This window comes from Biomphalaria glabrata, chromosome 12 (genome assembly GCF_947242115.1).
Source record: "Biomphalaria glabrata chromosome 12, xgBioGlab47.1, whole genome shotgun sequence".
Taxonomy (NCBI): domain Eukaryota; kingdom Metazoa; phylum Mollusca; class Gastropoda; family Planorbidae; genus Biomphalaria; species Biomphalaria glabrata.
In genome coordinates, this window is record NC_074722.1 from 30,118,920 (window position 1) to 30,139,945 (window position 21,026).

Here is a 21,026-nt window from a genome sequence, read left to right on the forward strand (position 1 = left end):
AAAACACAAAGATAAACATACACACACTTGTACATCCACTTACACCACTTTGTACCTCTCTAAAGGCTGCTTCAATCTCTTCATCTGTGTCGTGAGCTCTGCCATCATCAGCCTGGGACTTGGAAGACTGAAAGAAATTATTTTTCCAAAGTGATTAAACGCAACATTTTATGAAGAGCCTGTCTATTCACATGAGTACAAAAACAGTGGTCCCCAAATTGTAGCCCGCAAGCCACATGATGACGTACTATCCCAGCCCTTGAAATTTCTGTCCATTATAGAGTAAAATAAATGTGTAGAGGAGTGGTTCCAATGGACTTAAAGATTTGTGATGATGTTTGTGATTTCTTAATGACACCCCCCCCCCCCCGGGCTGAAAAGATATCCACTAGGATCAAAAAGACAACACAGTGATCCTACATCTACATGTGCAGGTCATTTAAAGTAGGTAGTATTCTTTCAAACTGATAAGAGATGTAATGGGTCATACATTTTTAGTATCTCTAAACAAAGTTTGTCATTCTTTTACAGCTGCTAAATTCATATATTGTTTGATACCAAAAATATAATCTTTCCACAGATCATGCAGATATTTTGAGGAAATAGTTTTGAGGGAAGTCATGGAGGAAGTCAAGCAGACCAAGTGATCACAACCTAAAAACCTCATTTAGCTACTGCTCAAAGTGCCATGAACAATTAAATCAATGGTTCAAATAAAGACTTTAATAATAAATGTAAAAAAAATCTGCTATGTTTTCCAGCAAGACAAATAGACAATAATAAAAGACAAAATAAAACTGATATGAAATGTATTAATCTCAAAATAACTAAGTCAAAAAAAGACTGCTATGAAAGGTATTAATAATAATAATAGTATTAATAATAATAATAGTAATAATAATAATAATAGTAATAATAATAATAATAATAGTAATAATAATCTTTATAATCCATAGGGAAATTAATCTCAAAATAACTAAGTCAAAAGTGAATGTTAGATCAACTTAGGAACTAACCTTTCCTCGACTGGACACTCTCTGAGCAATGTCGACTACCTGGGGACTGGCTCGCCCCTCTTTGAGTTCATTTATCAATACTATAGGTAGAGTAATCAGATCTGAGTTCACTGACTCCACGCCTGACCTTGACACAGTTCTCACACTTAAGTGCGAAGGGTAAATGCCTTTGAAATCTTCAGCACTTAGTACAGCATGGTCAGCTAAAAGCAAAATGAAAGGAAACATTTTAAATTTAACTGAAAATATTAGTACAGCCAGATTTTCTGACATCTTGAAGCAGTAGTAAAAATTGCCTATTTTTTAAAATTCATCTGCAGCTTTGAAATAAGGGTTGAGTTGATTTAACCAATTGAAGATAAAGTTTATTCAAACCACTGCATTTTGTAATCATATACTCCAACAAAAAGTTATCTCCTCTTGTATACTGAATAGTCAATGTCATGTCAAGACAATATTTGATCACTAGTAAAAATATTATACTCTTCATATAAAAGTGGTCTAACAATTTAAAAAGATTAAAAAGGTAGCAGGGATATATTGATAGTAATCAATAGAAATACAGTTGAGTGATAAGTGAAATGTCAAAACACCTGGAAGTGGAAGTTAAGAGACAAAAAATATTAGGTCATGGACAAAAAAGACATTAATAGAGCTGAGTGCATAGGTAATACAATATAAGAGTTGTTTAGTGTGTATATTCTAAGGATTTCTATTGTTAAGTTCTTTGGTATGTAAATTCTAAGGATTTCTACTATAGAGTTGTATGGTATGTATATTATGGAGATTTCTACTATAGAGTTGTATGGTATGTATATTATGGAGATTTCTAGTATAGAGTTGTTTGATATGTATATTCTAGAGAGTTTTATTATAGAGTTGTTTCATTTGTATATTCTAGAAGAGAGTTTTACAATAGAGTTGTTTGATATGTATATTCTAGAGAGTTTTATTATAGACTTGTTTGCTATGTATATTCTAGAGAGTTTTATAATAATGTATATTCTAGAGAGTATGGACTTGTTTGATATGTATATTCTAGAGAGTTTCATAATAATGTATATTCTAGAGAGTATAGACTTGTTTGATATGTATATTCTAGAGAGTTTTATAATAGAGTTGTTTCATATGTATATTCTAGAGAGTTTTATTATAGACTTGTTTCATATGTATATTCTAGAGTTTTATAATACAGTTGTTTGATATGCATATTTTAGGGAGTTCTTTTTATGATCGTGTAAATAATAAAAATATATGAAAGCAATGGGATGTTTCTTGACATTTGAGGTGTATAAATCTTAGGCCAATAGCTTGGCTCAACTGTTTGTGAATAGAAAGAGAAAAAAAAATGCTTTACATGTTGGTCCTGGAACTGTTTTGATTTTTCTGTTGTCCCCACAAACTTGATAGCCACCAACCACTGCACCATTGCAAACACCTGAAGAATTAATAGTTACTGGAAGCCATGTTAGTAGTATAGTCCCCTCCCTTGGTCCAGATTCAACTTGAACATTCAGAGGGGGTTCTGGAGCTCCTGGATAAATAGTACCAAAAAATATAGATCTAGTCAATAGCAAAGTGAGTTTCATACTTTGTGCACTTTAATTTTAATTATTTCTTAAGTTAATTTTTTTTGTCAAGCACACATAAATTTACTATAATTTTCTTAATTTGCGTATCACTGTCAATATAGTCACTGAGAGTGTTTTGGAAACAATTAAATGAAATAATAATGCTATAAGAAAGTGAAAGCGTGAATGTAAAAAATAGTATGAATGGAGCTATCAAAATAGCTAATCGCCCTAAATCCATTATTTTAATAAAAACATTTGCTTGTAGGTCTACATATTTTTAGATCTAGATACTATTATAATTGTAGAATGTAGAACTGCTATATAACAGTGAATTCAATGGCTCAAGAAGCATATTAATTATTGTATGTTAGTATATTTAATATACCCCATATAGAGCCTGTCCAATCATAGTGTGTTTACATAGTGGTATGATTTAAGTTACAAGAAAAGTTTGAATAACTATTAATGTAACATAACAGTATGGTATATTTGATTGTGTTTACCTGTTTGAGGTGTGTGGAACTCAATACTTGCTGAGACATTGTCCACCCATTTACGTGATTTCTCCTCAATGAGAGTCCCTGATATACTTTTGGCTATTAGCGTAACTTTCTGTAAACTACCTGGAATCAAACCTAGGCAAAACAAACATACCAGTTTTAAATGGTTTGTAACACATTAGTATTATGGCTAAACAAGAATGAATTTCTATTAAATACTTGTATTTATTTAATAAAAGGAAGTGGTCACTTACCACTAGCATGATACACAAATAATAGAAACTAACTAACGTATTGTTAAGTTTTATTTTGTATTATTGAGCTTCGTCTTTCATTTCTTAACAAATTATAGAATTCACTAATGTCTTACAATAGTAATTAGACAGTCTCAATTTAGTATTAATCCCTAACATAATTAAAGATATCTTAAAAATGTTTTTTTTTATTCATATTAACAAGAACAGCAGGGGAAGTACACTTTCCATTATAAAATTTTTCTCAGATTCTTCTATGTAACTTTACTTACTACCCAGTATAGGGCCACAACAACACACATGACTAGGAGATAAACACATACAAACAATCTTTGTGTGTAGGTATTTTTAAAAGTGGGACACATTGGTGTGATGTAATGTTGATTTACCTGTAAGTGTGTGTCTAAAGACACCTGGCTTGACAACCCTGACCTCTTTTCCATTCAGCACAATAGAGTGTTGATAGTTGCTGTCACCTGGGAGCCATGACAGTGACGCTGATGTTGGAGACACATGGGACACTTTCAACTCTGATGGCACTGGGTAAACATCTGGCAATGAAATGCATTCAGTCAGTGAGCTATAACAATAATTAATAAGCTAACTAAAATCTTATATTGCACTGTTTGCAAATGAGCTTACAGCTCAGCAGCTAAAGGCTGGCTAGAAGAAGAAGAGATAATCATATATTTATAATCTACAACTATTTAATGAAAATTTGCTAGTGTCCAGCAAAATACTCAGAAGTCTCTGACATATATACTCATTATTCTAAGTAGATTTTGGAAAGTTTGCAACCTTACATTCTAGTTCTTTGATGCTCTAACACTCACAATATCCATTCATAATGATTAGTTATGGAACTATTTCAACAGATTACATAAAATAGGGTGGTTGCTCTCTCTACTGTATAATTATTTCAATGGAAACATTCTGATCTATGCTCTATCTACAAATATTTTTTACTTAAATCTTAATCATCTACAAAACCAGAGAACTATTCCTAAAAGCTCAAAACTGTAACTTTGGTGCATATCTGACCTTTTCCAATCACCATTGTACACTGGGCATCTTTGGACTGGCCTTTATTGGACAAGCATCGAACACAGACTCTGTGATTCTGTACATGCATAGAAAGTAAGATCATTTATTTTCTATTATTTAACAGTCCTCAGTGTTTAGTCTTAAATACATTGCAGCTGAGAGATCATTCTACAGTAGTTCTAAGTTGTTGTTTTATTTATTTGATAAGCATTCTTATCATAGCCCACATACAATAATGGCAATGTCTTCAGATTCCACGTATATAAGGGAACATTTGGATATTAAATAATAGCTTAAGGGCTAAAAAAAACTTGTTTTGATTTGTAACAAGGGGGAGGGGGATCTGAAGATTAGTTACATAACAAAACAAAAAAATATTTATTGAAATAACAGGCACGGTGGTCCCTTAACTTTTGTGAGTCTGGAGAGCTATACTATGGGTTGTAAAATAATATTAATGGAAAAAATACTCTGTTTTTTTTTTTAACACCACAGGTTTTGTGGTGGTATACTGAGTCTTGTTATGAATGCTACAAAGGGGGAAAGTGCAGGTTGAAATGGTGATTTTTTGGCATTACATAATATCTGATTGTTCCCTTAAAGGAAGTATATAAAAGCAGAACAAATTATTATTTATTAACAAATTAAAATTTTTATTGCATTTTTATTTCTTTGTTTTGTTTTGATTGAATTATCATGTAGATTATCTTAATTTATGGCTATTAAATTTGATTTTTTTCTACATATACATATTTAATTTGGTACTTAAATTTATTTTCTCAGAAACCTTATGAAATTACTTAAAGTGTAATTGCATATTTTATCTAATTATTCAATTAGAAATAAATTGTCACAGAGAACACATTTCATTCTCTTACTTCAGGAAATCTTTCAGGGCATCGTAGAAGAATTAAACACAGAAACATGAATTTTCTATTATTATTTTTCTCTGCCTAACCCTCCCCCAACCAATCTCCACCTCCCCCCTTCCTATTGATGTATGCACACAAACAGTTAAGTTAGACTATATAAAAATACAAGTCAGTTAAAATGTTTTCCTGACTTACATGTAGAAGAAAACATTGAGAAAACTGTGTTTGTTTTTTAATGTAAGATGATATTTCATGAGAAAAGAACTTACTGTACTTGAACTGATGCCTTCTAGCAATGCCTTAGTTCTATCTCTGCCATTGACTGAAGTTTTAAAATGCCCATCTACAAATATATGATAGGACTGGACATCTAGCCCAGGGACTGGCTCTGGCTCTTTCCAACTGATAAGAATACTGTTGGTCAACTGTTTGTCGAGTGACAACCCTCTTGGACTGGGTGGCACTGTATAATGATTTAGTAAGATTCAATTAATATTAATAGACACGATTGGTTTAATATAAAAAGATATTATTTGACAAAAGAAAGAGGTCAAAGAAAAACATCAATTACAGTTATTTATTGCTGATCCTCCACTGGGTAATGTTCTGCTGTTGATGGAAGCTGTTTCTTCATCTATTTCAGCAATGTCTTCTAAGTCACTATTTACTTCTTCTGGGTTGTTGCCATCTAAAATATAACAGAAACAAAACCTTTACTTTTAAGTCATTTCAAATCATACTTAGACATGCAGCCATTATTAATACTAATGAGAATATGTTTACATTGACATTATATAAGTTCTGCTAAGTTGTTATTACCAGAAGTGCTAATGGTTGCAGGCACCTCATTAACTATAAAATGCTTCCAATGGCATGCATCTTACATCTCTGACAAGTCAGACTCCTGGCCTTCAGGTGTGGCTCAGATACTGACCCCTGTGAAACTGCTATCACTGATAGAAGAAGTGCAAAAGCCGAGTAAGTGGCACCTAAACCAGTAAGCTTTGGGCAGAACTCACAAGCCTTGGCTGGCTACCCATTTGGAAAAACAACAACCTCTGAATCCAAAACTCTGCTGCCTTGCAGTTATACCCAAAGATGGGAAGAGTTTTTGGAGTCAACTCTGAGGAAAAATCAGGAACTGGTGCCTCTTAGCCTTCTTGCAGCACACTTTGTAAAAGCTGCAGCTTCTTTCTTTACCACATCACAAACATTGCACAAGCAGCTAAACCAGAACGTACAACTTTTAACCTTTACAAATCATTAAATTATTATTTAAAGCTCAATATAAAAGATCATGGGGGCTAAATATTTTTCTGAATGTAAAAAAAATATTTCACAGTGTTATACTTTAATGTTGCAAGACTATTTCATTACAATAAATTAAGAGCAATATCTACAAGAATAAATTTAAAAAAAATATAGACATGACAAATAAGTTCCATCATAATAAGTTTTAAATAGCAGTCAAATCTAAGTCATCTTTCATGTACAATAGTTGCAGAGTCTATCCCAGGGAGAAATCAATACACTTGTTCATGCCAGGATAATATATTTACAAAACACACAATGAATTCAAACAAAGGATGCACAAAACTAATACAAACACACACTCAGAAATAGCTGCTCATTTCATTGTCAATATTGCACAAGTTTTAAACCAACCACTCAGCATTGTCTGGGGTTATGATTAAATTACCAGATAAAACAGTTCATAGAGGAATAAAAGACACAATACAAAGAAACAATCTCATAAAAACACAGCCAACAGCTTTGAACTGTAATGGGAATAGACTGGGCATGTTCATTTTTTTTTTTAAATAATATAAAAGATGGAGTGAATTTCATTGATATCATTTCATCCCATTACAGTTGGGTTTTTTTCACAAGCGAATTCAATTCAATCTTATCATTTGAAAAAAAAAAGATATTTATCTCTTTATCCCAAAGATATTGACTTCTGACATTTACTCCTTAAGTAGGTAACCTTTTATTTTTTTTTACTGACATTAACTTTTTAAGTAGCTAACATTGCTTTATCAGCCAGCAAAATGAGAAAAGCTACTAATAGTTTTGTGTAATCTGTCTCTCAGTTTGTCTGTCGATCACATTTCGCTGAAGAGTACAGTAATTAATAATTTTTTTTTGCTTTTACATTTATACATAAACATTTGTTTTTGTGAAAATAATGTTACAAAACTATATTTACATGACTTATTTATTTGTTTTTGACTGAATTAGTAGCTCAAGATTTACACAAATGTTGTTTATTTAAAAAAACAACAACAAAGTATGCACATATTTATACACAGCGGACCCACAAGGGATGACTAGAAGTTTATGTAGCTAACCTATTTTTGTCTAAATGAAACTTTAATGACACAAAAAAGGGCCACTTTTGTCTCCTAATGCAACGCACTAGAGTTTGAGCCAACATTGTTTGTAAACAAAAGGTTTGTTTGTTGTCAAATGTTTGACATGTTTTGGATGTTCCTTCAGAGTTGAAGATAATCTACTTCCATTGCACAGAAGAAGATAGCAAACAGAGTAGGAGCAAGAACGCAATATTGGTTTATACCATTTTTCTATGGGTAAGTGATCAGAGGTCATCACTGTGTCAAATTTATCTGGGCAGAAACTGCACAAAGCCATTGTGAAAAGTTGTGCTAAGACGTCAATGAGTTCAACCTTTAGGGCCTCCAATATTAAAACCAATGAGATGCTCGTCACAGAGCTATTCTCTGCCGATGATAGTGTCATACTTACTGAAACTGAACATGAGTCATGCTTCTGAAGTAAGCCAATAAAATCTACTCGGTCCCAAAGATCAGCATGAATGGACATTCCCTTAACATGATAGACCACTTTACATATCTGAGAATTACAGTATTCAATGATGCATCACTTTTAAGACAGGTTGATAACCACCTTGCTAAGACAGTGCATTTGGACTGCTCCAAGCAAAAGTGTGGTGGAATGAATCATCCCTCTGCCTGTCTACAAAAATCAGTGTCTTCCAAGCAGTGGTTTTATCAACCCTTCTACATGGATCTGAGACATACAGAAAGCAACTAAGACTTCTTGAACGCTTTTAAAAGGCAGCACAAAAAATAACAATGGTACAACAATGCCGGTAATGGTACAGACAGTGCAGAGGGACTGCTTATAATTTCACAGCTATGCTAGGCAGGGCACATAGCTGATTTGGGGGATGATTGTATGCCAAAGGCAATTTTTTTTGTGACTGAAAGGTGGTCAGTGCAACAGAGAAAATGCTTTAAAGACCAGCTTAGGCACCAGCTTGCTTTAACTTACATAGAAGAGAGCACCTGACAGCAGGCAGCTTCTGAATAAGATAGCTGGACAAAGATCACAGGATACACGTTTGAGACCAAAAGAAAATCAACTGCTGAGGACAGACATGGACAACATAAGAGAACCTAAACTGACCACTGGCAGACAATGTTATGTTGCAAAACATGTACATCACAGATAGGAAGCCACATGAAGTACTTTACCCTTTCTTAATCTTCTGACTCAAAGACAAGCCTTATTATATATAAATTTAAAATAGTTGTTTAGAAGAGAAAGACTGTCTTGTCATGAGGTATATGCCTTGGAGTGACATCACAAGGGTCCTTACTTTGAACCTTGACCAATGGTCTCCCCTGTATTCTGCATAAGCTTTGGGCTAGAAGGTATATTGTCCTTTCAGACACTTATTAAAGAAAACAAACAAAGCCCCAAAGGCCTAAACAATGAAATAGTTCTAGGTTTTTCTTACTCTGTACATCTCTCTTCTGAGAACTTGTCAAGCTAAAGCTCATCTCATTGTTGTTGTTGTTGATCTTGGTGCTGCCAGGGGTCAGGGGTGATGGTGACATAGCTGTGGCCACCCCAGGTGTGCCAGCACTGCTGTAATCGCCATGTCCAGCTTGAAGTAAGGCATCATGAAACTCAGACAAGTCATCATCTGTAACAGTACATTGACAAAAAAAGGTAACACATAATTGACTGAAATTAGAATTTTACACGACAAAGAAAAAGGTTCAACATTTTTTGTGGCCAATGGTAAGGAGTGGCTAGTAGAATTACCAGCCATCTTAATATTTGACACTGTTTTATTGCTTTCATGCTTAAATCTCAGTGCACTCTGGTCCAATCTCTTTTATGGACAAGGGGATAGGGTCAGTTTTTCATGACAGCTAGAGTCAGGATTCTCTAGTCCCTTGATAGGTAGTCAATCAGTTTATGCCACTTGGCTACATATCTCAGATTTAACTCTTTCTCTCCATAATTATTTACCACATTCTGGTAAAATCAACGCTGTATCGTCAGTTAGGAGGGAAAGAGTTAATAGTACTTTACTGTCCTTAAATGAGGCTTGATGACAATTAATTTTGGATTCTAGACTCTTAAAGTAGTCAGCCACAAGCCAAACAAATTTGTAACTAATAATCTCAAAAACTAATGTGCCAAACAATAGTCTCTATATCTTAAGACAGGTTTGTAAAACACAGAATAAAGCTGATGTATAAGTTATAGCTTTTTAATCACTAATTATGTGTTACATTTTACCTTCAACTTTCTCAATAAAATTTGATGGCACCAAACCTTGTCTTCCATCTATTAACTCTCCATCAAAGAAGCCATCCTATAAGCAAAATATAAAAACAAATCCTTGACTTCTGAACACATAACTTAAATCCAGCAATAATATCATTAAATGTGCAATCATTTATTTATAGGTCTATTCATTACTTGTCGTTGGTTATCTGGATGTTATATCTAATTGATTAATCTAAATTAATTTACAAAAAAAAAATAGATCTACATCTACATGATTATTAGACTTTCTCACAGTTAATGTCAATTTCAAAGATGAATAGATGATACATTGGACAAATTTTAATACGAAACTAAAAACTCTACACAGAACCTCAGTCTTTTGCTATAAAAAACCTCCCTCTTACCTCATCCATTTCCCCCACTACCAGCACATAATCTCCGGCATTTAAGGGAAGCTCTGCCTCTGGATTCTCATTAGGAGAATACTCGAAAGGATAGTAGTTGTACTTGGCCATATAAACCTGGATTGGCCCCTTGTTGGCCCAGGCTGAAAGTAGGCTCTCTGAGTTGCCATGTTCATTAAGTTGCTGGAAAAGAGACAAAGATGCATATTAATTGCAGAATTTTTTTAAATTTAATTTAAAGCAAAGTAAAAAAAAAAAGTAATACTGTAACATCATTGGGAAAGGTGGGCATTGGTTGACACCACAGACGATTTTCAACATTGTGGTGAATCTATAGCAATAAAGGCATGACAGCATCAAATGTATTCAAAATAGTTTTATTCTTATCACATTACAAAGCTGTTTCTGGTTACTATCACTGTTTCACTTTTTTGTTGAAACACAATAATTAAACAAGGAAGTCTTCAGTATTTCTAACATGTTATCTAATAACACTAGGCCAGAAGGCTTAAGCCATTGTCAGATAATGTTTTAATAAAGTTATGAGATACAATTAATCAAAAATGGAAAGTTACAAACTAAAAAAAAAAAATTAACATTTATAACTGAAAAAAACACCACAATATGATTATCCCAAGAGTAGAAAAAAAAAAGAAGACTTAAAATATAAACTTTATACATTTAATCAATCTGTCTATCAGTTAAACCTAATGGAGACAATAGAAATGTGCCTAACTAGTTAAAATACTTCAACTTACCAGAGATTTCTTGTCCATTCCTTCCTCTACAATAGTTAAGTCTAAATCTTCCTCCTCCTTCTCTAGATCTAGATGGTTGCCTGAGATACAACAAAATCCAGAAATTTTACCCATACTTTCTAAGTTATCACAAAAGAATGTATGTCAAAAGTTTCCCTGTTGCTCAACACTCACAGTTTTATGACTAGATCTAGATGAAACATTGGACTGTTCACACATGTGTCAGGCGAATAGAAACTACACATAATGTTTGAGTATTAGCTAGCAATTTTGTTTTCTTCTTGACTTCCATAACTGCCATGATTGATATAAATGGTGGGTAACATATACATGGTGAGCAGTGAGGTCCAAGTAATTATACAGGCTGACCTTAGCTAGCAAGCCAGCTCAAATAGGGGGAATTCGGTTTGGACAGGGAGGGGGTTGAGTTGACTAATGATTTAAAGGTTACCAGCTCTGGGATATAAAACTGGGGAAAGGAAGGTGTAGAAAATAAACAGGTTTGATTAATAACAAGTTGATGGGCTGCATGTTGACCTACTGAAAAACTTGTTTTCAATACAAGAGAAATGTTCAAACAGTTGGTTCAGTTTTTATAGATATGGAGATAAGAAAAAAAATGCATTTATATCTTGACTATCTAGATCTAGCTTTTGTGTGAAAAATCTAAGAAGTTTTAAAATTCCTATTGTGAAATTACAAAAAAACTACTTAAAAGCAGTAATTACATACTTATCTATATCTTGAGAAGAAAAAAATAGAAAAAAAAACCTACTATAATTGGCTATTTTTTTTTAAATTACATTGTTCTACCAGTTAAAAATAAACAAATACATCCCAAAAAACAACAACATTAATTCTTTATAGTTAATTTATAACTAATCAAATACAACTTATATAATTTGGTCCTCCAATATATAGAATGACTTAAAATTTAATGAAGATATTCATGTTGAGATATTTAATAAAGTTATAATTGAGTTAAGATGAATAACTTTTTGTAAACAAAAAACACTAGTAAGAAAGAGGACAAATCTAAAAACCTATTTCAAAACGGGTGTCAGAAAAACAAAAGATAGGTACTAGCTGTAGTCTTCTACAGTATGAGAGTAAGTTTACAGCGCAGGTCAATGAAATGTTTACCTTTAGAGTTGGAAAGTAAAGAAGATGTGCTGTGACTAGCAAGTACTGGTACCTCTGTTGATTGAACATAATAAAACAAAAAATAATATGGCAGAAGATTTTTGATATCCTACACAATTAAGTTTCTTTTTTTAAGGTACCTTAGGCTAATGTAATCATAAGACGAGTACTTAATCTGTGTCCACCATTTCTTCTCTAGCTAATGGACAAAGTAGTTACAATTTAAGCAAAATATTTTTTCTTATAATTTTCAAGTGTCTGTTTAAAACTAATACCTAATACAATAATATGGGAACATTGTCTTTGAATGATATACAGACCTGACAATACTGGGGACTGTTTTTTCAATTGGATGAGTTCCTCCTTCAATCTATCTGCCTCTTCTATGGCTCTCTGTCGCTCCGCCACCTCTTTCTGCAGTCTTTGCACCTCTTTTGAGAGTTCCTCCCTCCTTTTTTCTTCTTTACTCTTCTTGTCCTCTAGCTGCTGAACATGTTGGTTGAGTTTAGAGACCACCTCAAAGTGTTCACTCTCAAGGGAGGAGTTGACCTGCAGATTATTGTTACGTACAGATGAGACTTTTAATGATACAATAATAGACTCCTATATGGTAGATTATGATGACTTTAATCTTACAAGAGTTACAATTAATAATGTGTCAACAATAACTTTGATTGCATTCCTTCATTTTCGGATTCCATCCTCTCCCCTTTCAACATGCATTGGCACCATTCCACATTCACACTAAGATGCGCAGTAACAATTATGCAAGCAAGATGCTTTGATTTAGAGAACTAAACCATTTTCATAAGCAGTATTTAGCAAGTGTCGTAATGCACAATGATCTACCACCAATAATTCCCAAAAGATTTCACTTAACTAACAGTGCTTGAGTTAGCTAGGAAAAATCTTTAAATCAAAAACCCATTCTCCTTAAGGATTCAAATCAAGGACATTGAGAGAAAATAAAGAAAATCACTTTAGTCATGGTGTTTCAAGAAATCAATAGTCTAGAATTACTAGGTTACAGTTGTTTTTGTTTTTTTTTGTTAGAGGAAGTAACATTGACCCATTCTAGTATTATGTATTTTTGGCAAACAAATATTGCATTATTTACTTTTATTTACATGTAAAGCACAGCAGGTATAAAAAGTTGCATTTTGTAAACTGTGCATATAGCTATTTAAAGATGCCAGATTAACCAAGGCTAGACTGACACACAAACATGAACATTATGAATAGGAAATTTTACATTTCATTAGAAAGAGTGACAAACAAATAATTTCTTCAAATTAAATTATTAAAACTATGGCTTTTATATGGCACTACTTTCATGTTTATAGCATTCTCAGAGCGCTTTGGTCCAATCTCAGTTGTGGACCAGTGGGGGGCAGGGGGTATCTAGGAGAAGGTTTTTCCGTGCTGCCTTTAGGCGCTCAGTAAACACAACTCTGCCCGAGTCGGGTGTCGAACCTCGAGCCCCCTTCATAGGTAGCCAAGCCAAGCTAAGTTGAAGTGCACTTAGCCTCTTGACCACGCTTTAGAAAGAAATGTGAAAACCACACCAAATTTTACAAGAAATACACCATTATTTTCTCTGGTAAAACCTTAACTAAATGCTTTGGTACAGAACAGTTACAGGAATAAACCTAATACACATCTATTAAGATAAATAAGCCTAAAGAGCTAGACTTCTGAAGATTTGAGCCAGTTGGAGAAAGTAGAAATACATGTATTCAATCAACCAAATCAATACACTGTAGCATGTCATCAATAGTTCCACCAAAGAGTAGGACATAGGGGCTAACAACCAAACCCAGGATATTAAATAGCTACAGAAAGACAACAAAAGATAGATGAAATTTTTTAGTGACAAGGAAACCATTACCCACAACGCAAGAGAAAGACAAAGCGTTCAAGAAGCACCTTGCTATGCAAACTAGAGGCAGACACATTAAAGAGTGGTTACACCTGAAACAAGATGGAAAGGATGGCCCATGTTCCAATAGAGGTGATGGCTGTAAGTAAGTAAGTAAGTACTTCATCAATGATTTGAAACATGAAGAACTGTCCCTTACTTTGTGAAGTTTGTCCAACTCAGCTTCTTTCTGTTGCAAGTTGGATAAGGCAATTTTACATTCATTTTCTATTCTACCAACAGATTCAGCTGACTCTTGGAGATCCTAAAAAAAGAAACAGACATGATGTGGTTAAAAAGTAAACAAAATGTGTGTGTGTGTGTGTGTGTGTGAAATCTTAGGGGAAGTACATCCTGTCCAATTATTGGATTTTTTAAAAATAAGGGACTTTGATTAACACTGCAAGAATCACTGCTATGATGGTAAAACGATAATACTTTATACAGATAATGTGCAATAAGAGAAAAAAAGAAATTGATGCTAAAATATGTAGAGTTTGCAAAATGGCAAGAAAGTTTGAGAGATATTTCACAAATTTAATTCAACAAGCAATAATGTGACTCGCTTGTCATCCTATTTTGTATTTTATTGCATGCTAAAATTTTGATTATCCTCCTGCTGTAGCAAGGTTCAAACTCAAACCCATCATATCACATGACAGTCAGAAAATGTGTACAACATTCGGCCTGGTATCCAAAACTTGTTCTTTTAATAGGCCAACTTGCCAAGGCTGTAAATCTAGCATTTTATTCTGAGCATTATTTCCTAATCCTCGCTTGCAGCATAAACATATGAGCTTCTGTATTGTATATTTTTTTTTATGTCATTGATAGACCCATAATAAAAGGCTCACAGAAATAAGAGAGACACACACACATATACACATACAGACTTGACACAGCTGATGTTCATTACAAAGCTGAAAATAGACAAAGCACAGATTTCCTGAACTCCAAAAAAAAAAAAAGCATGTGCATTTGATTAAATTACTGAACAGAAAACAAATGAACTTGACATTTAAGGAGAAAAAGGAGAAACAAAAAGTTAGCTCAAGTGATTGCAAATTTTTTTTTATTATCTTTTTAATTGTGACAGAATCTTTTTCTGGCATCATGGAAGGACTGTAATCATGTTTATGTGAGCAAATTGTGCATTGTCTATATACTCTCTAATCATGTCTTCATGTTGGTGTAGCAGGTAAACTCTTGTAGAGCAATATACTCTCTAAAACTATAACCATATCATTGAGAAAGAGAATGTATAGATCTTTTAAGTAGCAATGCGGATAGTATCATTCTAACTTCAAATCATTGCCAAAATGGGCAGGATGGAGTGTTTGGATTCTTATCTCCTATTCACCAGAGCGATCTGGCAATGCAGCCAATCTAAGCCAGCAAACTGCATTGATCTCTACTTTTTTTTAAAGCAAGACAAGTCAATTTTCAAACAAACATTGGATGCAATTTTCGTAATTGTGTCACAACTTAACCAAATAGAGTTATATATGTTTAAAAATATGTAAAACAAGTCTTTTTGTTTCAATAGAGTTTAATCTACATGTTTTTTTTAAAATAAAATAACTTGTTTATACAGAACATGCATACATGGATTGCCTATGGGTAGGCCTAACATTAAAACCTGGACTGACTGTGGGTCACTTTGTGATTACTATGTTGTATGGGCATATAAACTTATTGAAATAGAGATTATAGACGCATGACTTTCACATGCGCCTCAGATATTGAGTCTGGTGGAACTGTTATCATTGACAGGAGAAGGGGAAAAGGTAAACAATTGTGTCTAAACTAGTTTTGGGCAGGAAGGGCTTGTTAGCCTTAGCTGGCTACCAACGTAGAAGGGAAACTCTGATACCAAGCCTTTGGGAAAGGCTTCAGCAGTCAACCCTGAGGAAAAATCAGAAGCTGGTGGCCTTTAGACAGCTTGAAGCATACACAAAGGCACAACTTGTGACACTGCTGATCCTAAACTGTATTAACAACTGCTGTACATTTGGACACATCTGCTGCATGGAAAGAGGGGTGGTCTTCTTTGTGTGGGACATTTTTCTGACTATAGCCTGCTGCTGCTTATGCCCAGGATAACATTTCATCTCATTTCAATGGAAAGAATCCCTAGTTTTTTTGCTGATCATTGGTCATTAAGTATCTGAAGGAGACCATAGTTGTAGGTCTGGACTAGGTCATGACCAAGAATTATAAACAATAAAATATTTTAAGGGTATGCTTAACAGTGCATTTCATTGTTTTAGGTAGCAAAGAAGTTGCCAACAGACTAAGCCAAGTAACAGATTTATATCTCTAAATCAGAGTTAGTATTTCATTAACAGAAGGCATAGTCAAATGATCATATCTACAAAAAATAAAAAACACAAGACAAAAAGTTTGGTAAAAAAAAACAAAAAAAAAAACCTTGACATCCACTCTGCACATGGGTCACCCAATTAACTTTTCACAAAACAAACTATATTTATAACAAAAGGAAACATGTTTTGCATGTACAGGAAAATGATCTATTTATTATAGTTACTATATGTATTGTAGTGCATTGAATTGTAAATGCACTTCACTGCAACTGCTATCTTTTGTCTTTCTATAAAGCCAACCCATATTTTTATTAATTCATTAATACAAAATTAGATGTAAATGTTTTCTGCATTTTTTTTTTGGTCTAAACATTTTTTTTTAAACTGTTGGAGAATTTTTCCCCACTCTCTTGCTCTTCACCACCCTTTCTAATTTCTTTGACATCTGAAATAAGAGAACTAAACTTTGTGTAAATAATAAAATATTTTATTACACTATGGAAAAAAATTATGTCTGGGGCAGAGACAACAAAGTTGCAACACAACAAGACCTAATTTCTAGGTAATTCTATAGAGATCTCAGGACATGAATTGTCAGATATAAAAAGTGTAGAAATCACAACATTACATCATCTCCAACACGACTGTCATAGATCAGAAGTCTACACAAAGCTGAATCTCACATTTGGTTCTCTTATTGGGGATTTTTTATGAGAAACAAAACAATGTCTAGAATGGACTTCAATGTGCCAACTAAAAACAAAAATTATGAGCTACAAATGGGAGATCTGAAAATCTGATTCTGCAATGCTAAAAAGTGAAAAAAAAAAACTTTAAAAAAGACATAACTTATCAACATTTCCTTCATTCTAAAAACAAACAAAAAAACAAAAAACCTAGCTATTTATAGTAATCTGACATAGATGAAAATGTATAATTGCACTAGTAAAAAAACTCTATATAAAGAGACTGTAAGAAGTTTTGTTTTCTTCAAGTAACATCTAGAATCTAGTTCTTAAAACTTGTACATAACAAAATAATGTTAACATTAATATGAGTCTCACGGCTTTCCTTTGCAAAAACTATCTGGACAATGTTACCCTTATTAAAAGTATTCCTCTAGTTTTCATGACCTGGTCTCAATGTACCAGCTTATTAAAAGTATTCCTCTAGTCTTCATGACCTGGTCTCAATGTACCAGCTTATTAAAAGTATTCCTCTAGTTTTCATGACCTGGTCTCAATGCATCCAAAAATCATTGTCACATTTTGTCATTATTTTGTATGCAGATATATTAAAATGGATTTGAATGGAGTATAACACTTTGTCTTTAAGTTTTCTTCAAAGAGATATATCCTTAGCTTATTAAAACTATTTTTCTGCCAACTACTTTGAAAAATTCTGAATCACTTTCCACTGTTTGTCTCATCCTCTGGGAAATGTGGTAGAATACTAACTGAACTTCCTGACCGTATACCATTGACAACTTCTAAAAATAGTGTAAAATTGGCCCACATGAAAGAAGTTGCTGTTGGTTTAGGACTAGCTAGCCTGCTCCTAGATTTAAACTAGAAATCTAATTGTCATAAGAGCTGAGTTGAAGACTATGGGGACTCCTAGCCCATTTGAGCTCCCCACTGATGGTATGAAAAAAACAAACTGTTCTGCTTGGGAGGTATTCAAGCAGATGTCAATTTGTTACATCCCTATTACAGATGACACTTATACCAAGATGCTTGGGTTAGGACTAAGAAGTATATAGAGTCCAAGCACTGATGCCCGTAATGTAATTGAGTAATTGAGATACGAGGCCCTTTCTAAGACCAGATATTATGTCAGTACTAAATATTGTGTCCTTAAGCTAGAGCTTGTGTTGCCTATGGGTAAATCCGGCCCTGTGCATTGATTCTAATAGAGAAAATAAGAGAGCAGTAGGTTTTAAGGCAGAAGTATATAAGCTGTGTACTTACTCTGACCAAATTCTCAAGGCTGTGTACTCTGAGGTTCAAATGTTGGACCTGTTCTTGTGCTGCCTCCCTTTCCTTCTGAGCTGTGGCCAGAGAAAGCTTCAGTGTGTTACATTCTTCAGTGATCTGTTCACAACAAAAAACAGAATTACTTCATGGAAGGAAAAAACACCGAAACAAAAAATACAAAAAAACATTAAAGAAAATCAAATGTTTAGAAGTAGTGAGAAAGTCTTTGTAGAAAATAAATACTTTGGATTAGTCAGTAGATATCAATAGTCAAAAGTCTTCAAAAAGTCATTAAAAGACAAAGTCCTGATATAAAGTCAAGGTCTGGAAATAAGTCAAAGATTGACCAAAAGTCAAAGCCTGGACATAAGTCAAAGTCTCTCCATAAAAAGTCAAAGTCTGGACATAAAAAGTCAAAGTCTGGACATAAAAAGTCAAAGTCTTGACAAAAAAAAAGCGAATTATGACAATTTTATATCCCTACCTTCCAAAAGTGACCTAATATTGGGAACTAAAACTAACAGAAAACTATAATAACAGTACGTAATTAAAACATACTTTTGAGTGCAAACAAAAAAAGGATTTTTTTAAAGTAAATGTTTCATTTAAATACAGATGTGAAACACTTTTTTTTTCTCAATCAGTCCTGTCTGAACTCAATGCTTCACACTTTTATGCAATTATTTCCTCTTTTTGTGGACTAAAGTTTTTCTGAATGTATTTTCATTCAATTTGGTATTATTTAAAAAGAAATCAAATTTATGAAATGAAAAGTATTGTAGATTACACATTTGTCTTCTATTTACAAATACGGGAAGAATGTGGCAGTCAAATATACGCGCGCGGTTGGTCAAGTCGTTGTGTAAGAAAGAATGTCTTTTGGATCAAAGAAGACAAACAAATACTTGCATCCCTCTGTTTACAAGACGGTTGTCATTACACCCACTAGTGTACATGATCTGTTTATATCTTTCTATAAGCAAACGTATACATCGGCAGTTAATAATACGGTCCCAAGAATTGTATTTCCTGTGCTTCGCGCTCTTAAACTTTCAATACCGAAAAAGAAAAAAAGAAATTCCATTATCGACATTTATAGTGGCCAATAGTTCAACACTGGAGCTACTAAATACATATATCAATTCTCTCCATCTCTCCCCTTCTCACACATACACAATATACCAAAACAAACGAAATAGTTTTCCCCTCAATCTCGCCCGTAAACGACCATCGCTCTGTGCAGCCCTGGACCAAATCCTAAGAGATTCAGCGCTAAGTCCAGAAAATGACCCCCAGCCTCATTGTTTCAAAGTCCCGAGGCTTCAACGTCATACCTCCCACCGAGAGCCGGCGACTGAAGGAACTTTGTCTGGCATTCCAATTCCCCCCCCCCCCCCAGACTACTGTGACTAGACTGAAGGTAATGTCCGGCAGAGGGTACAGTCAGAGAGTTGCTTGAGGACAAAGTAACAAAATGTATGACTAAAACAGATGTTTCTTTCTTTCTCTATTACATTATTGACTTTCTGATTTCTCTCTCTGTGTTTCTGTCTTTGTACCAAACTTTGTATATCCACTTCTACTGTCTGGTACACATGGTGTACACGTCCCTCATACTTCCAATACTCGGATCAAGTGGAAGCATTGCACAATTATTAAATGTCCATGACAACACAGGAATCGATGAGATGAAACTAATTAGTCAATTGGTAATTAATTAACTTTGTTTTAAAAAGAAAAAAGGAGGTAAGCATTGCAGTATTGATGTTGCAGTAATTCTGCGGTTCTTTTCTTTAAATAAGCTTTTTAGTATTTTTTTTATATTTTGCTTGTTCCATTATTTTTTTTTTTGATAGGGAAGTTACTTCAATAATGACGATTATTACGTCCTAGCTCGAATATTCTGTAGGGAGGAGATAGGGGGGGAGATAGGGAGGGAGATAGTGAGGAGGGAGGGAGGGAGGATATAGGGAGGGAGATAGGGAGGAGATAGGGAGGGAGATAGGGAGGAGATAGGGAGGGAGATAGTGAGGAGATAGGGAGGGTTAGGGAGGAGATAGGGAGGGAGATAGTGAGGAGATAGGGAGGGAGATAGTGAGGAGATAGGGAGGGTTAGGGAGGAGATAGGGAGGGAGATAGGGAGGAGATGGTTCGATTCAAAGACCATCGTGATACTAGTCGGGAACTCAGTCCACACAGTCAACCACTAAGCCATGTTTGTGCTGCTGTCTTGATGTTTGTAAACTTCTTTTATCAAAGTAAAACTTTTGTTTCTATTGTGTAGTTCCCACTTTTTTTTTTTTGTTGCTCTCTCTCTCTCTCTTTCGTTTTCCTTTCCCCCCACCCCCAATCAATAACATCAAAATTAATTAATGATTTTTTCAAATGTTCTTTTATTTTTTAGTACTGATTTAAAAACAAAACAATACTGGCTAATGACGATACTGTCTTGTCAGAGCGTCCTCTACTATTCTGTTATTAAACACTTGAACCAAGGTAACACAAAACCCAACACTATTGCTGAACATTAATACCTTGATTATTTTCAATGATTTGCAACACAAAACCCAGTCAGTAATGATAGAAATCAAGTGAAAACAAACATTTTTGCTGCTATTTACAAAGCTATTTCATACTGTCTAGACAACAGGTTCTCAAATTGTGTAGGTCAGTG

At 34.0% G+C, this 21,026-nt stretch overlaps 1 protein-coding gene across 10 annotated transcripts in view; it reads right to left on the minus strand.

The window, feature by feature from the left end:
* Nucleotides 1-21,026, minus strand: part of LOC106051534 (RIMS-binding protein 2-like) — a 206,391-nt gene that overhangs the window by 14,615 nt on the left and 170,750 nt on the right. For 8 of the 10 annotated variants that reach the window (XM_056006048.1, XM_056006050.1, XM_056006047.1 and 5 more), the window contains 16 exons: nucleotides 18,347-18,469; nucleotides 14,213-14,317; nucleotides 12,455-12,683; nucleotides 12,135-12,188; nucleotides 10,992-11,071; nucleotides 10,234-10,416; nucleotides 9,839-9,914; nucleotides 9,045-9,233; nucleotides 5,832-5,948; nucleotides 5,530-5,723; nucleotides 4,386-4,464; nucleotides 3,734-3,895; nucleotides 3,094-3,225; nucleotides 2,374-2,550; nucleotides 1,017-1,219; nucleotides 44-127 (listed from right to left, as the gene is read on the minus strand). In XM_056006048.1, coding sequence (XP_055862023.1) covers nucleotides 44-127; nucleotides 1,017-1,219; nucleotides 2,374-2,550; nucleotides 3,094-3,225; nucleotides 3,734-3,895; nucleotides 4,386-4,464; nucleotides 5,530-5,723; nucleotides 5,832-5,948; nucleotides 9,045-9,233; nucleotides 9,839-9,914; nucleotides 10,234-10,416; nucleotides 10,992-11,071; nucleotides 12,135-12,188; nucleotides 12,455-12,683; nucleotides 14,213-14,317; nucleotides 18,347-18,469 — 2,187 coding nt within the window. The remainder of the gene's footprint in view (nucleotides 1-43; nucleotides 128-1,016; nucleotides 1,220-2,373; nucleotides 2,551-3,093; nucleotides 3,226-3,733; nucleotides 3,896-4,385; nucleotides 4,465-5,529; nucleotides 5,724-5,831; nucleotides 5,949-9,044; nucleotides 9,234-9,838; nucleotides 9,915-10,233; nucleotides 10,417-10,991; nucleotides 11,072-12,134; nucleotides 12,189-12,454; nucleotides 12,684-14,212; nucleotides 14,318-18,346; nucleotides 18,470-21,026) is intronic. The other 2 variants (XM_056006051.1, XM_056006049.1) reach the window with 1 other exon arrangement.